Here is a 17,480-nt window from a genome sequence, read left to right as displayed (position 1 = left end):
TGACTACTCCCGATCACCTTCTTGTCCTCCACATGCTTGGAGATGGCCTCCAGGATGAGCTGCTCCATCACCTTTCCAGGGATGGAGGTGAGGCTGACTGGCCTGTAGTTCCCTGGGTCCTCCTTCTTGCCCTTTTTGAAGGCTGGGATGACATTGGCTTTCTTCCAGTCATCAGGCACCTCTCCTGTTCTCCATGACCTTTCAAAGATGATGGACAGTGGCCTAGCAATAACATCCGCCAGCTCCCTCAGGAAGGCAACTGTGTGGAGCTACCAGAAATGACTCAGGAGCTGTAGGATATCCCAGAGGGCCTAAAAAAACACTAAACACCTGTATTTAAGCCGCTAAATCCCATCCTTGGAGTCTGATTCAGTCTTATATTAAGATATCAGAGTGAAGGTGTCTATATATGAGCTAGAGCACATAGAGCACTTCTGAAGGGGCAGTTGGAGGTCAGCCAGGGTACGTATCTGGATAGCTAGTATCTTGAATGGCACTTGAGTCCTATGTTTAGACAACTGAATATGTCTGAGGTCCCAGGGTAGTGAATGAATATGCAGTCAATACAGCTAATGGAATTCAGAGGACTATACAGTTTATCCCAAAGCAGACACCTACATTTCATCACCTAAATGGCTCCTTAGACTCCATTGGCTTTAGTGGTTCAATCCTCTTGCCTTTACAAGTAAAGTGTGTATCTGGTGGAAGATAGTGAAGAGAAAATTTAGTAGTAATGTCTCCACAGTGCTAAGGAGTGATATAATCAGTAAAAATAATAATTCACTAAAGTACTAGAAAGGGAATATTTCTTTTCAAAACAAAAAGAATAAATGCAGAGAATAAAACCAGTAAGTTTTGTAAATAGAAGTAATGGCTTTTTAGATGAAATCCCTGCATAAGGGCGTGAGTGCACAAAAGCTTCTCTGCTTTTTCCAAGTATGAATTGGTCTGTTAAAAGAAATTACTTCTGCCTGCAAATGTTGTCTTTTCTATCTCCTTAGAATATTTCAGCCACAGCAACACTACCACTTGGGTAAAACAGCACATTCTTCATGTACGCCACAGAAGCTCATTTTAAGATGTCTTACACTTTTTAACATTCTGTGGCTCCACATTTTCCATGGAACCAATATGTTCTTCTTTTTCTTTTCAGGTTGTGTCCAATGTTTTTCGTGTTGTGTAGTGGATATCACTAAGTTTCCAGGAAGCACTTGGTGGAAATTTAGAAAAACCTGCTACAGAATTGTTAAACATAGCTGGTTTGAAAACTTTATCATTTTTATGATAATATTGAGCAGTGCAGCACTGGTAAATTTAATTTAATCTCTCAAACTTTGAACTAAGGGGTATAAGTAATGGAAAAGAATCATATTATTCTATTTCATTTATTTCTTCTCTCCCTCTTTCACATTTCTTTCCCCAAGGATAGATAAAAGTATGATAAATTTATCAAGTTGTAAGGCTTTCCTCAACTGGAGAAGTAGCATGATATTTAAATGTATGGAATTATTGGCTTCTTGATAGTTCTTCATGGAACTACTTTGTGTGCTTCATTAAGAGGCTAAGCCAGCGTTTGAAATTACTTAGGAAAGCTTACAAAAACAGATGTACCTTCAAATTTATAAAAACAGATTAACTACTCAATAAAAGCAGATTTTAAATCATTCAAGATTATCAGAATCTAAAACTGAAGATGTCTGTAAACTAGTAGGGTGACTTAATCTTTAATTGCAGCTCTGATTATATTTATTTTAATGAAGAATAAGAGAATTTTTATTTGATGTGCAAACATATTAACTAAGTTTAATGAAAGTAATTTCTTTAATAAAAATTATATAATATAGAAAGAACATAACCAACTAGTTTGAAACTGATGTCTATGGTAGATATGAGAATTATCCAAATAATATTTGTTCTGTGCACATTAGTTTTAGGTTGAACAATGGACCATAAATTTGAACTTTCTGCTTTAAACTTCCCATGGCAAAAAGCTCCATGGAAAATCTCTGGGATTCCAGTGAGTGTTCCTGTGTACTCATGTGGAACCACAGTGAAGTGAGGAAGGAAACTGAGTTATTTTTTACTGTACTGTAGGACCTAGCCAATTTGAATACAAAAATAGTCAGTATACACATACAAAATAACAAAATAATAATGATTTCTGTTCATCAAAGATTTATTGTGGCATTGAGAACTTCCACATTACCAAGATACTGTTGTCATCCAGCAAAAATATTCTACTTTCTGTTTATTTATGAATTTTTTTGATCATATGAAGTTTTCTGAACCAGCTATAATGAAGTAAATTAAATGAGATGGTGATCATAGAAAGAATGCGTAGAAAAGGACATGGTGAGTACTCAGAGCAAGGGAAGAGTTTAGTAATTAGAAGTTTGAAGGAGCATCCCTATTAATGAATGGGTGAGTTGATTAATGGATGTAGATCAAGATGATAAGATTCTTGGGTTGCCAAGGTTAAGCAGAGAGAGAGACAATGCTAATTGTCAAGTTTTCTCAGAAAGAAAATAGGAAATGGTAAATAGGATTTTGTATGTGAATGCAGTGAGTTCTCAATTTCCTATAGTTGAATTACCAGTTCTGTGGATACAGTGACAGCTTTGTTCTGTAGACATCTATCTTGCTTGTAGCACAATTGAATGGCCACTGCTTCAAAGACCACGTAGCTCCAGAAATGGTGTTACTGCTTTCTTACAGTGCAAAGCAAGAGCGCACAGGTACTGCCAGACTGGTGGTAACTGTGCATAGGAGTGTCTCTGCTCCCTGTTTTGTCAGTAGGAATATAAAACAGAAACACAGCGGTGATTTTATGCGAGTTTTTTAATTCAGGTCTCACTAGATCTAAACACCTGCTTACGCTCCTACTCCCTTTTATCAGTGACCTATTAGATTGGGCTTAGCATGTCATAGGTTCAGGAGAACAAATCGGGTCTGCTATAATGCCTGAATAAACATCTTCTCCCAAAGCACTGTGGACACACCACAGCAACCAAAAGTGTGTGCTTTTCGACCAATCTGAAAATGAGACTAGTTATTTCACAGTTTAGTTTTTAGCTTCTAAATATAAAAAAGTGGAAATTTCCTATAATTTATTGTGAAAACATTATAATAAACCAAACTGTATGTTCTTGTACCATTTGAAAATAATTTACCCAAAAACTACTGAACAGCTTTATAACTGAATCCTGAAATTCCAGGCATTTGAAGATATTTACCTTGAGAAAAGAAAAAAAGTTAAAATGGTCCTGGAATATGCTGATAAAATATTTACTTACGTCTTTTTTATGGAGATGCTTCTGAAATGGGTGGCTTATGGCTTCCAAACTTATTTCACAAATGCCTGGTGTTGGCTTGACTTCATCATTGTATGTGTAAGTATTATATTGAATTTGCCTTATGTCCTGAATTTTGAGGATTACTACATAGAGAACTCCCTGTATAGTCAGATTATGAATAAACACAAGTGTAAAAGACAGTTTCCAAAAGCTGAAAATAATTGCTATCAAAAGAGACTGAAGGAAAAATGTAAATGGCAATTATAGATAATAATTAGAAGTTGCTTAAGAAAATTTTACTAAATATCACTATCAGTGAGGGCCAAGTTGGTTATAAAAACCTTTTCCATTATAGAGAGAGTGCAATTAGCAATCAAAAATGAAACTAAGATACATCAATTAACATAGAAAAATGTGAATCTGCTGGCAGCTTCAGCATTTAGAAATAGGAAAAACTAGAGTTGCTTACTTGAAGAAGAAGAAATTTAAATGGTAAAGGGCATATAAAAGTATTCTTGGAAAAAGCATTTGCCAGAGAGTTAAAGAGGTAAGAATGTATGTTTCACTCTGCAACAGAAGCAATCCTAACATAAAGAGAAATGGTGAAATCAATAGCGAGACAGAAGTCATACAGTGTTCAGTATATGTATGTATGTATTCTGGATTCAGAAAAAGTTAAATAATGTAATCTTGTCAGATCATAATGAAATGGTTTTTTATTTATTAACAATGCACTTGGAGGATGCTGAGTAGAATCTACTGAAGCTAAATATCTTAAAATAAGAATATCCAAATAGCTGGCTTCCAGGAGCGAGCAGATAGCTATTTCATAAGCTCTCTGGATTGTTAGCATTGAGATTTTTGAAGTACTCAATGCTTCAACAGAAAAATCTAATACTAAGTCAATTTAAAAAGAATAAATAGCATGACTCTAGCAATTACAGTTTTGTAAATTTAATAGCAGTTCTGATCAAAACAGGGGAAGAACATGAAAATATCCAATGGCTAGACAATGAGACAACAAATTTAAATAGGAAAGAGAATGGAAATTATAAATGGTGAAAAAAGCTAATTATTTGAGCCATTTAGTAAAGTTTTTTGTTCCTTTTCTGTCATGTGAAGATTTGAAATCATGATTGAATGTTTTTTAAAAATAACTTATATTACCACCTTATCATCTTAAGTTATAATCATGATAAGGAATTACTGGAAACACTGCTGAGACCAGTTATACAGAAAATGAGACTAATTTATGAGAATAATCCTTTCTGGCCTTGTAATCTTTGAAATTAACATAGTTACTAATTTGGTTGTTATACTAACATTTTAAGATTATATAAAATGATTGTGAAAAAAAAAGAAATGCATTAATTGGAGTGAAAGAATGCCATTATTCAAAAAATATCAGAACAAAATAAAGTAAAACTATATTACAATAAATTTGAATTAGTCATCAAAAATAATGTAACATTCAGCATGTGATTGTCTGCTGACACAAACAAAATAAACTTTTATATGCCATTTAATAATCTTAATTTCAATTCAACCAACACAGCTTTCATTTGTTTCCTGGGGGCTTCAAAGTGTTTCCAATGACACGTCACTTTGTTCCAATGGCAGTGCCTTGAAATCTCTCCGAACGCTCAGAGCCTTGAGGCCTCTACGAGCTTTATCTAGATTTGAAGGAATAAAGGTAAGGATATTAGTGTGTGTGTGTGTAATAATAATACTACTACTGATAATAGCTACATTTGAAGTTCTTATTATGAAAAATACAATTTGATTCTCTAGTTTGGGATGTGAAATAGCATTGAAATGATTCGGATTTCCTACTTACATTGCATGGTTGTTAGTTTCAAAACACTCACAGAGATTTACAGATACAAGTAAAACAAGGAAATTATAATGTAATGTCACCACTGGAACATTCTTCTATATTTCCACAGTTTCGATGGAATGTGTAGAAAAAATTAAAACAGAATATTTTTTAGAATTGTACTTTTCTGAAACCTAGTTTTGGTTTTAACTTAGGCATGGAAAATTATTCTGAAAAAGTGAGTATGCTTGAAAAAAATAGGATCCATTTTTAATGACTTAGAATAGAAACTGTATGTATATTTATTACCTAAAACAAACTCACACAAAAGAGTTTTAATAAGAGGAGAAAACCCATATTGTGAAAGTTATACAACATATCAATATTCATGGCATAAGAAGTGTAGTAAGAAGTGTAGTATAGTCTTTTTTCAATTTTTTCTCATTGCCTAAGGCAGAAAGTTGGGACCTGGAAAAATTGATTCAGTAGTTCTTTGCTTCAACTGAGCCTATTCAATTTTTTTATAACTCCTTTTCATGACTCCCCTTCTTTAGAATGCTGTGATTGTATCCATTCATCTCAACAGATTTCTCTAGTCAGACTCCCTGCTCACATGCCAGATTTCAGGTTCTCCAGGGTGGTTTTAAAAGATAACGGACACCAAGTCTTATCAATCCTTTGCATACTTAAATAAGGTGGGATTTTCTTAGTAGGAGTGAGGATTCATCTAACCTACCTTTAAAAACTGCCGGCATCTTGCTCCAGAGAGGTTATCATGAATCTTTAAAGTCAACGTGCAGAAACAGAAAGTGCTATAATGCAATTCACCTGACCTGTTTTAGATCATAGTGTGTGATGAGATGCTAACATCAGGCCCCAGGAAGGATATGGAGGCCATGGTTTCCTGGAAGCCATGAAGGACAAGAAATTGATTAGGAGCAACCAGCATGGATTTTTGAAGGGCAATTCTTCCCTCACAAACCTGATTGTCTTCTATGATAAGATGACTGGCTCTGTGCGTGAGCCACTCATATTCTCATATTGGTTGGATATGGTTTGAATAGGTAGACTACAAGATAGATGGAAAACTGGCTGAACTGCCAGATTCAAAGTATAGAGGTCAACAGTTTGAAGTCCAACTGGCCTCTGGTTACTAGTGGCATCCCACAGGGGTGACTACTGGGGCCAGTGTTGTTTAACTACCTTGTTAACAACCAGAGCAGTGGGATAGAATTCACCCTCAGCAAGTTCATAGATGAAATTGGGGGACAGCAGTCAATACACTGGGGTGTAAGGCTAGTCTGCAGAGAGCGCTCGACAGACTGGAGATATGGTCTGCAGAAATCTCGTGAAGTTCAGCAAAAACAAATAGAAAGGCCTGCACCTGAGCCAGAACTGCCACATATGACTATATGGACTGAGGGCACACAGGATAACGAGCCGCTTTGCAGAAGAGGATCTGGGATGGACAGCAAGTTGAACATGAGTCAGCAGATCACCCTTGCAACAAAGGCAGCCTACCACAAACTGGGCTGTAGAAGCACGAGTCTAACCAACACATCAAGGCAATTGGCTCTTCTCCTCTCTTTGGCGCTTGTGAGACCGAATCCAGAGTGCTGAGTCTAGTTTTGGGTTCCCCAGTATAAGAAAGATAATAGCATACTGCAGGGAGACCAACAGAGGGCCACCAAGATGATTAGGGGCTAGAGAGGAGAGACTGAAAGACTTGCGCTTGTTCTGCCTGGAGAAGAGAAGGTTAATGAAGGATCTAATTGTTGTCTTTAACTGCTTAGCAAGAGCTTGCGGAGGAGACAAAACTGGACTTTTCTCATAGGCCCGCAGTGATAAAGTCAGAGGCAACAGACATGAGCTGGCAATAAGGGATATTCTGATTAGATATTGGAGGAAGAAAACCACAGTGAGTGTGGATAAAATTGGAGCAGGTTGCGCAGAGAGGTTGTTGAATCTCCATCGTTGGAGAAATTCAAAATTCTATTGGATAAGCCCCTAACCAACTTATCAAGGTTGGTCCTCTTTTGAGCAGGGAGTTGAAACGGATGAACTCCAGAGGTGCCTTCCAGCATGCATTATTCTGTGTTTTTGGTGTATGCATATTATCCAAACCCAGGATAGAGAGCTCAGAATCTTTTCAGAATGACAGCAACGAAACATCTCCAGAGAGACATTCACCATGCCCCACCATAATATCAGAGTGGTGAAAAGGACCTAAAAAACCCCTAAATTAAGGAAGTGTGCTGACCAAAATTACTTAGTCTTCCTTGAAAATCAAACTTCTCTACTTCATCTACCGTGTGCAGTCAACTACAAACAGTTATCAGATTAGGTTCCCTTTGTTATCAAGGGCAAGTTGTTGCTCTTAAAAAACTCCTCCAAGATAAAATGTTGGGTTATTTGTGGCATTCTAGTAAATGTAGGTCATATTACCCATTCTTCCCTACCTGCTTTTTAGAGTCCATAGTTACTACAGATTCATTTTTTATGTGTATTTTTTCTATCCAAGGAGGATTCTAGTTGCCAGCTGCTTTATTTCCTTCCACAAAATGGCAAGATAGATTCCATAGAATTACATGTTAAGACAAGCTTGAGGTTAAGCTGAAGGCTGTCTTTAAATTGGCCGTCTACTAGTTTCTATGTATGAGAATCTGCTATAGATACAGAAGAAGAAAAAATAAGTTCTTAAAAGTGGTTTTCTAGGAGGCTGTTCTATTGAATGTTTATAATTCATACAGTCTCTTCATTCATTTCATTTATTTAAGGTTGTTGTGAATGCACTCTTGGGAGCTATTCCCTCAATCTTGAACGTGTTGCTCGTCTGTGTTGTCTTCTGGCTCCTATTTAACATCATAGGAGTACAACTACTTGGAAAAAAATTTTGGAAATGCACACTGAAAGCTGGAAATATCAGTCTAATTAATACCAAAGATGAATGTAACAACTATAATGGAACCTGGGAGAATGGTCTTGTAAACTTTGATCATGTTGGAATGGGATACTTGGCTCTTCTGGAAGTGGTAAGTTAAAAAAAAAAACATGCTTAGTTTTGTTTTCTTCAAGAAAATGTGTTGAGCAGTCCTGCCATAGGACACCACTATTGCGTGTATTTATCTTACTAAAAATGTTTTTTTTTATTTAGCTTACATAAATATTTTTATATATATGAGCTGCTCACTTCCTCCTAAATAACACTTTAGCACATGCAACTTTTTGTTAAAATAAAGCACTTTGTTTCATGCCTTTTCAATAGTCTTTTAATTTTGGTAAGCATGCTAAGCATGAAATAATCTGCATGTTACTGAATTTAAAATTCTCATTTTCTTTAGAGTAAAAATCAGTCCCAGACTGGATGAGAGAGAGAATACATAATTTGGTTTATTTATAACTCTGTGTTTTCTTATTATGTAAGTCAGGAAACATTTGGATGTGAAAGTATTGATCTTCCCAATACCAAAATAAGGGGGGAAGACACTTTCTTCTGATGCCTGCTATTCCAGTATCTTATCTAGATGTAATTCTTTGCTCTACATCCTCCAAAATATTCTAAAATTCTGCAGAGTTGCTAAAAACTGCAGGAGGGAATCATTTTCTGTTTGCCTTAGAATTTTTCTTTCTTTTAGAAAATATATGCTAATTAAACTGAAACTTTTACTGCTTTTTTCAAAAAGTAATTTATAAAGCAGTCAGTTTAAAAAGAGTTAACATTAAAAGACATTTCATAGGATTCATACTTAAATTTTATTATTACATTTTTTGCAGGATATAATGTTAATTTGGGCTGTTAGTTAATCTCCAGTGAGCCATACTTCAAAACAGATCTTCAGAAGTGATGCACATTTTTTAATAGCACATTGCTCACTTTTGCACAACTCTTAACACATTTATATTTGCTCTACCTAATCTTAATTTTAAACTTTTAAATTTTTATTTTAATGAGAGTAAACTTAATAGTACAATTTTTTTTCAGGCAACCTTTAAAGGTTGGATGGACATTATGTATGCAGCAGTGGATTCACGTGAGGTATGTCACTATAATGAAATTATCTTCTTTTCCCTTTTCTTCTTTCCTTTTTTTATCCATACAATTCATTTTTCAGTTTCTTCTGCAATATCAAGTCAGAAATACAAGCAAACAAGTCAGTGCCCTTGGAACAGCAAATACCTGGAAGTTAGACTAAGGAAAACGTAATTAAAATAGAGTACTCCGTACAAAACCCTACTATATCAAGATTATTAAGAGCAAGATTCTGCATTTCTTTTACAAGTCTGTGTTGAGAATAGAGTTCAGAGAAAGGTCCTGGAGGGATTGTGTCTCTGAAGAAAATTTCCTTCTTTTTTAAATGCGTACAGTGACAGTAAAACTGCATGCATGTTTAGCAGTTATTTCTGCAGATTTTCATTCCTATATTTGGTATACTTAATTTTTCTTTCCCGTTTCCATGTGCTGTTTCTCACTCTCTTACTAAGTAAAATTCCATGTGTTTTAATTTTTGTATGCTTGACTGAATCACAGTTTTCTCATTCATTTGCCTTTTCCTTATTCGTTCAAGCATTATATGCTTGAATATAGTAGCTAGTAATTAAAAATGAGATTGTTCCTTGTACAGCTGATCATAGTGAGCTGGCTTTTTAAAATTGCATCATCTGGGTTATTGTTCATGTGTATGATAGTTCACCAAAATTGTTTAGCCTAAATTGATTTTCTAATTTAGTCATCCGCAGCATCACTTCTGATTATAACTGATTTATATACTACTTAAGCTTAAGAATTTGCTAGACCTACATTTAGCTGTATGTCTTCGTTTATAACTGTCTTTACAAATAATAACAAGACAGTACAAGGCAGTTGTTCTACTTGTACATGTAAATAAAGGTTTAAATATTTAAAAATAATCTGGCCCTCCTGATAATAAAAAAGATCTGTTATTATAAATTGGAAATGCCAAAGCTGGTCTTATCCTATTCTTACCAACACTGTTTTCTTGTTTTGTTTTTTAACAGATAGACGAACAGCCAAAGTTTGAATCCTTCATAAGCATGTATATTTATTTTGTGATTTTCATTGTCTTTGGATCTTTCTTCATGCTGAACCTTTTCATTGGAGTGGTTATCAGCAATTTTAACCAACAAAGGAAAAAGATAAGTACTGCATGAACTAATTCAGGGTCTCTTGTAATCCCATTTTTATTAAGTGCGTGCTAGTTTGACGTCTAGATGTCTAACATTTTTAGATAACATTTTCACTGGAGGAATTTAAAATAATATTTAGATTAAAAGTTTATCTAAAAGTTTTAAAGAGATAAAACAGAAATCTCCTAGCCAGCACATTCTTAGCCAATGTTCACTGGTTTTTTTCTGAGCTTTTAGTAATTCATCTGTAAATCCTGTTTTCATGCCAAGCCCTTAATTCTTCCTGAGTAGGAGGAAGGAGAGAAGGGAGAGGGTAGTTTTAGGGAAGAGAAGCCAAAAAACTTCTTATATAGATTTTGCTACAGGAGAATGAAATTCTTTTCTTCTTTTTTGAAGATCCACTTTGGAGAACAGAACCTTTTTAGCTGAGAAAAAACACCTAACAAATGTGTTAAGGACAATCAAAAACCATGACTGCTAATGACAGAGGTAGCCACTGCTTTCCTGGGAAGGAAACCTGAAGAGATCCTGCCAATGGGAACATCTTGTAAAGCTAGCTAAACTTAAAAAATCCAGTCTCCAATAAAGCACTCTCTACAGATTAACTTGCTGGGCTTTGTATAAATTTCTGCTATGAGATCCAAGCCATGCCCCCAAGACGAGGCCTTCTGAAAAATTAAAGGCTCCTTAAAGTACATGAAGCACTGACTGCTTCCACTTTCCTCCTCATAATAGGTTCTCAATTCTTTATATTCAATAAGAAATTGAAGACAAAATCTTGGAATGGAAGACACAGTCAGAGAAAAGCAAAGGTCAACCTTCTCTAGTATACTTCAGCTTCTTCATGCCAGAAGACAATGCAAAGCATCAAAAGATCTTATTTATTATCAAGCTTATTTTTTGATGGAGTTCTCTCCCTGATTCATTTAGGGACTTAAAATGGGGAATTGAGTCAATCAATCCACTTGAAAGTATTAAATAAGCAACTTGCCCATTAAAAAAACACTCACAAAAAATTAACAACAGGGGGTTTCCAATTTCAAGGTGCGCATCTGGAAGACAGAATCTCCATAGGAACAATTTAGTTATTTCCACAGGCTGAATTATACACCAAGTGTTAAAGAGCTACTGTCTGTTGTAGAAATAGATAGCAATAAGGCACACAAGAAATTCTTCTGCTCTCTGCATTTAAACAGAAAAAGGATGTGTAGGGATTGAGGAACAAGAGTCCAACTTCAATTTAATAATTTCTTTTTATAAAAATGTTCCAACAAGCAGGAACAATGTTGTTGAGTAGCTGATTAGTCTGAATACATACCAGAAGCTGATGTGGATGTAACATGGTTTTTTTTTTTTCCTTTTCTCAATATATGCTATAAGTGTACTTTTTTTTTTCATTTCTTTGCTGCTTCTTGGGGATTTTCACTGTTGTTCATTATAATGAGGTTAAATTGAGTTTTCAGAGGTCTTCCTAGAGTCATTCAAAGCGCAGATACCCTACTGAACATGTTTGTGTTACAAAATGCTGATCATTTAATGCTTTTATAATGAGTGAAAGAGGTTGCTCATGAATACTTGGTTCAAAGTGATTGCTGAGTAATACAGATGGAGTAGATGGTAGTAGAATGAGGACTAGAAATTCATTGTAAAGGAACCCTGTAGAACCTGGTCCCAAAGTGCTTATTCATAATCCTCTATTTACTTGCTAACCAACTGTATACTCCACCTTTCCCCAAAATGTAAATTAAAAGTACTTGTTGCTGAGTCCATTTTAAAAATATGAAATGGATTTATAAAAACTTTAGCAAGGCTCTCACGGTTGAGGAGACTGACTAAGGCACATTCACAGGACTAGACATACATAATCAAAACCTGATCAGCTCTTTGGAATACATCTTTTCAAAGAACAAGGGAAAAAGGAAAAATATTGAGTAAACATATTGTCTCTGTGTTATTTTAGGTCCTACTTATGACGGCTGTAAGTTACTTTTTTAAACGAACATGCTGGTGTTTCTTTAGCTGACTGCTTATATTTAAATTGAACAACAGTATTCTTTCCCTGCACTTAGGTGGAAAAGATCTATTTTTGACTGAGGAACAGAAAAAGTACTATAATGCACTAAAAAAGCTTGGATCCAAGAAACCTCAAAAACCCATCCCAAGACCATTGGTGAGACCATCCTAAAGTGAATATGATAGAAGACTTATAGGTGGTGATCATATTTAAACTAAGCAGTCAGTCATCTGGATATACACATAAAAGTAAAATACTCATAAGAGCTCATGATCTTCCTTATTACGTATAGTATTCTTTACAGTTTACTCCCTTTTTCTTAATTCCGTCTAATGAAGTCTTTATGTTGGGTATTAATTAAATACAATTTACAACCTATTTCAGCCTATTCAAATTTACAGCCTGTTCAATATTTATAAAAAGTTTGTATTAAGTATTTGCTATTCATAAGATGATTTTGATTACTTAAGTTGCATGATATTGCTTCTGCAACTAGATTGGATTATTACAGGAGAGAATGAACAATGAGTAGTACATTTCCAGTGGCTGTTATTTACTTTTAAATGTTTTTTTATGCTTTATTTACTTTTTTATGCTTTAATTCTTATAGTTTCTTAAATTTAATTCCAAGCTTGAATTCACATATTAACTGTTCAGTTTTTCTTGTTTATGATTTTTTCATTAGAGTTGCTTATACTAAAATGTTTGCTTCAATAAGTGTTTATATAAAAAGAGCAATCACAATATACTCTGAATGTTTTCCTACTGTATAATTTTTTCTAAAGAAACATGGTTGCATGATACCTGAAAATACTCAGCAAAGTTTTGAGTGTTTCCTTTGAATGTCTAAAAGAATCACCTAAAAATGCTTTTGGTTGCTTATTGTTAATTTTATATTCTCTTAAATTCCCCTCCTAGGCACAAATTACTGATTAATATTTGAATCTAGACTGGATCTTAGAAGTAGCATTAATCAGTTCTTATCTCTCTCAACAGAATGTATTCCAAGGATTTCTTTTTGATATTGTATCACACAAAGCATTTGACATTACTGTTGTGATTCTCATCTGTCTAAATATGGTTGTTATGATGGTAGAAAATGAGAATAAGGACATCAAGAAAGTTCTTAATAATATCAACCGCTTTTTTGTGGCCGTATTTACTGGGGAAAGTATCATAAAATTACTGGCCCTAAGACATTACTTCTTCGCCAGTGGCTGGAACGTATTTGACCTAGCTGTCGTGATCCTTTCACTAATTAGTAAGTATAAACTGTTACTAGAGTAGATAGTGTGTCTTACCAATACTAAGCCAAAAGTCAATATGAAATAAGCATTTATATATATTGGATAGACAAATTCTAGGTCCATTGTGCTTTTCCAAACCATATTATAAGTGGTTTCTTCCTTATATATTGTGTTCCCTTATATTTTTGCAGAGTACCAAAAGATATATGGATAGTTTTTAATTTTTTTCTTAGAAAAGTGTGACTTTTTATTAAGTAAATTATAGAATAGCAATTTAATTTAATGCAGTTATGTCATCTCTTCGAAGTCATTGTACTGTAGTCGTAATGTTTTTATACCTTCAATTTACATGTAATCAGATTAACTATGGTTTTTCACAGTACAAGTAAATTCAGGTTAAAATACATTTGTTTGAAAAATGGGAAACATTTATTCCATTTCCAAGGGCTTTCTTTTAATAAGCCAGATACTCAGGGCTGAGCTGGAAAGTTCAGGAAAATTTAGTTGCCTACCATCTTTCTAAATCTGGGCCACTATTTGTGAATGTTGAAAGTGTTATTAAAACAGGCTCGTTTTTGTTTTTCCAATTAGACTAGGTGTTTATCTGTCAGTTTCTCCAAAAAGGGTCATATATAGTTTTTGTTTCTCGTACAGTTTCTTTGGTTTGTGCTTCCTACTCAAGCTTAGGTTGTATCATAGAATAAAGAAGAAGACTGAGAAGAAAAACTGATCTGAGTTCTCTGCTTCCTTCTTAAGCACTGTACCCCTGTGCTATCCCATGAAACTCAGAAGAATGATGGCTTCTTCTTAAGTCTTCTGTTTGTAGTCATTTACATTACTACTGTATTGCTGAATGTACAATTTATTCTGATAACAGAATCATGGAATGAGCTGTGATGGAGGACTAATAGTGAAAGACAGTTTTCCTTTGTTTTTTCCCTGCTGTTTTTTGTTCTCATTCAAATATCAAGCATTAATGAAAGTCTCACATTTATCATGTGGCTTGGACCTGTAGAAGAAGCAGCAATCAGAAAGCAGCTGGGAGACAATAATAAAATTGACATGCAAGCCACATAGCTTCCAGCACAGGAGTTGAATGGATTATAAAGGAGTTTTTAAAATATTTGAGCAATAAGTAGTTTTATCCCCCAAATTACAGAAATTTGAGAGCATGGCAGAGCATGTTCTTCCTTCTTGACAGGAGATTTTACAAAAGAATACTGCTTTGTAAGAGCTTTGTGTCAGGAGAAACTCCAGAGTAGTTCTGTACATAATCTTGATACTTCTTTAACATTTAAAGGTATTCCATTTTGTTTTTCTTTTCCTAAGCTCTTGTATAAGCATTTACAGTATTGATAATGCTTTTTGCTGACATCAGTATAATGTGATCAGTATTACTTTTAACATCTCAAGCATAATTTATAACAAAATATAACATAAATATGGAATTTTCACTGATATATGAAAAAAATTCACAAAATTTTGTTTTCTTTTTTTTATTTCAAAGGTATTGGACTCTCTGAAGCCTTAGAATCTTCCTTCTCTCCTACACTTCTGAGAATTTTTCGTTTGGTCCGAATTGGCCGAATTCTGAGATTAATTCGAAAAGCTAGAGGAATTAGAACTCTCCTTTTTGCATTACTGATGTCTCTTCCTGCTCTGTTTAACATTGGTCTTCTGCTTTTTCTGGTTATGTTCATTTATGCTATTGTGGGCATGACAAACTTTGCCTGTGTTGGCTGGAAAGATGGGATTGATAATCTTTTCAACTTTCAAACCTTTGAAAGTAGCTTGCTCTGTCTCTTCCAAATTACAACATCGGCTGGCTGGGATAGTCTTTTGAGCCCTCTGTTAAGTGGTCCTGATTCATGTGCTCCCAACTTAAATTTAACAAATAGAAAAGATATTAGCTGTGTAGATCAGACAGTTGGCATTACATTTTTTGTAAGCTATATCATTATATCATTTCTCATTGTTGTAAATATGTACATAGCTGTCATTTTAGAGAATTTCAGTGTTGCCACTGAAGAAAGCACAGATCCTCTCTGTGAGGATGACTTCGATATGTTTTATGAAATCTGGGGAAATTTCGATCCTCAGGCAACACAGTTTATTGAATATTCTGCTCTTTCAGACTTTGCAGATGCTCTGGCAGAACCCTTACGCATTCCAAAACCAAATACGATTCAGCTCATATCAATGGACCTCCCTATAGTTAGTGGGGATAAGATCCACTGCTTGGATATCTTGCTTGCTTTCACTAAAAGAGTGTTAGGAGAATCCGGGAATTTGGATGGTCTCGAATTACACATGGAGGAAAAATTTACGGCTGCCAATCCATCTAAAGTTTCCTACAAGCCAATCACTACTACCCTTAAAAGAAAACAAGAGGAGGTATCAGCTCTTGTTATTCAAAGGGCCTTCAGGAGATATTTGATGCAGCGTTCTTTGAAAAATGCATCTTTCTTACATCGCCTTAAACATTATAATAGTGCTGTCTTTGGAGAAGCAAGACATGAGAAGGAAGGTCTTACTGCGTTAATGCTTAATGAAAATTATGGTTGGAAGCTAGATAAATCACAGACTACATCTTCCCTATCTCTCCCTTTATTTTATGATGGTATTGCTAAAACAGATAGTGATAACGTGGAGACCTAGAATTGCCCCTGCCTGCAGCATTTTTGATTAAACTAATATCAGTTATTTTCAGTTTGAGAAAATCTTTTGATCCCAGAACATAATATTCTAAATTTGCAATAATTATGTTAGCCTTTAAATATTGTGATTGCTCAGTTTTGCAAATGCTTCTCAAAACAAGTAAGATTTGAACAACTATGTCATAAATATCAGAGGAAAATCAAACCATGGAATTTTTTTCCTCAACTACTGGAGCTGGTAAGTTAATTTTTACACTTGCCATTTTTTGTATTACTTGATATTTGTGTGTTTAGAGAAAAAATCTGTGCAAGATCAATTAGAACTGTAATATGATTAATAAGCGCACAAGGCTATAGAACGATATATATCTCTTTAGAGATAAAGCCTGGCTTGTACAAATTAATTGAAAGTTTTAATGTAGCATACTGATTTATAGCAATATATTGCCTTACGTTTGGTTTGAAAAAGTCAGTTATTGTAGCAAAATGAAATAATTACTGTAATGACTGTAAAGGAAATTACTCAAGACGACAGTTAAATGTAATTAGCCTCTAATTTTTAGGCTGTCTTCCTCCTAGAGCCTTTGGCAGGATTTGTTCATACTTAGGAATTTTTGAACTGTCTTTTACTTATGCACCTAAATGGAATTAGCAAATCATCCTTAGGTATCTGTGCTTGAAAGTTGTGTAAAACTTGTTTTCTGTATCCTTCAGTGTATGAAAGCCATGATGATAATGATTACTAAAATCAAAGGAAATTGTGCAAGGAGGTATTGTTTCCAGAAAATCTTGGAAGTCAATGTACGTAAAATTTCATCATTATACTTCATCCAAATGTCATAGAAATTATTACTCAGTAGTCTGAAAAAGACTTTATGATATATCTTAAGAGAAAACATTTATTAAAGTTAGTGGAAGTATTTCTTTTTCTCTAGAGTGGCTCTAAAAAAAACATTTAGATATGAACAGTGTGTATTAATGTTACTTTTACTGTTTTTTTGCTGTACAGTTTGGTCAGGTGAAGTGATATGAATGAAATAGAACTGCTTTAGATTCTGTAATAAAGAATTCAGATACTTACATATTTTTGTCTGTTTTGTGAAAGGCATCTTAGTTTTATCCTTCACTTCCTTTTAAGACGTAATCTATTATTAGAGAGGTAGAATCACATTAACATAATTTTTCAAAAATAGCACAAGAAAACTGAAAATGCCTTCTTCATTAAAGGGAGTCAGGAAAGAATTAGAACCTTCAGGCCAAAAACAACAGGAACAGTGAGGTAATTACTCATTTTTTAGTGTCATTTCA

At 34.4% G+C, this 17,480-nt stretch overlaps 1 protein-coding gene across 1 annotated transcript in view; it reads left to right on the top strand.

The window, feature by feature from the left end:
• Positions 1 to 17,210, top strand: part of LOC106490277 (sodium channel protein type 5 subunit alpha-like) — a 45,732-nt gene extending 28,522 nt beyond the window's left edge. Inside the window, exons 17-25 of the mRNA XM_067292202.1 lie at positions 1,154 to 1,308; positions 3,216 to 3,423; positions 4,898 to 4,986; positions 7,887 to 8,141; positions 9,092 to 9,145; positions 10,126 to 10,267; positions 12,324 to 12,424; positions 13,265 to 13,529; positions 15,023 to 17,210. Coding sequence (XP_067148303.1) covers positions 1,154 to 1,308; positions 3,216 to 3,423; positions 4,898 to 4,986; positions 7,887 to 8,141; positions 9,092 to 9,145; positions 10,126 to 10,267; positions 12,324 to 12,424; positions 13,265 to 13,529; positions 15,023 to 16,173 — 2,420 coding nt within the window. The 3' untranslated portion in view covers positions 16,174 to 17,210. The remainder of the gene's footprint in view (positions 1 to 1,153; positions 1,309 to 3,215; positions 3,424 to 4,897; positions 4,987 to 7,886; positions 8,142 to 9,091; positions 9,146 to 10,125; positions 10,268 to 12,323; positions 12,425 to 13,264; positions 13,530 to 15,022) is intronic.
• Positions 17,211 to 17,480: the final 270 nt, after the last annotated feature.

Source organism: Apteryx mantelli, chromosome 2 (assembly GCF_036417845.1).
Source record: "Apteryx mantelli isolate bAptMan1 chromosome 2, bAptMan1.hap1, whole genome shotgun sequence".
NCBI lineage: Eukaryota > Metazoa > Chordata > Aves > Apterygiformes > Apterygidae > Apteryx > Apteryx mantelli.
This window is presented reverse-complemented; position numbering and strand designations above follow the sequence as displayed.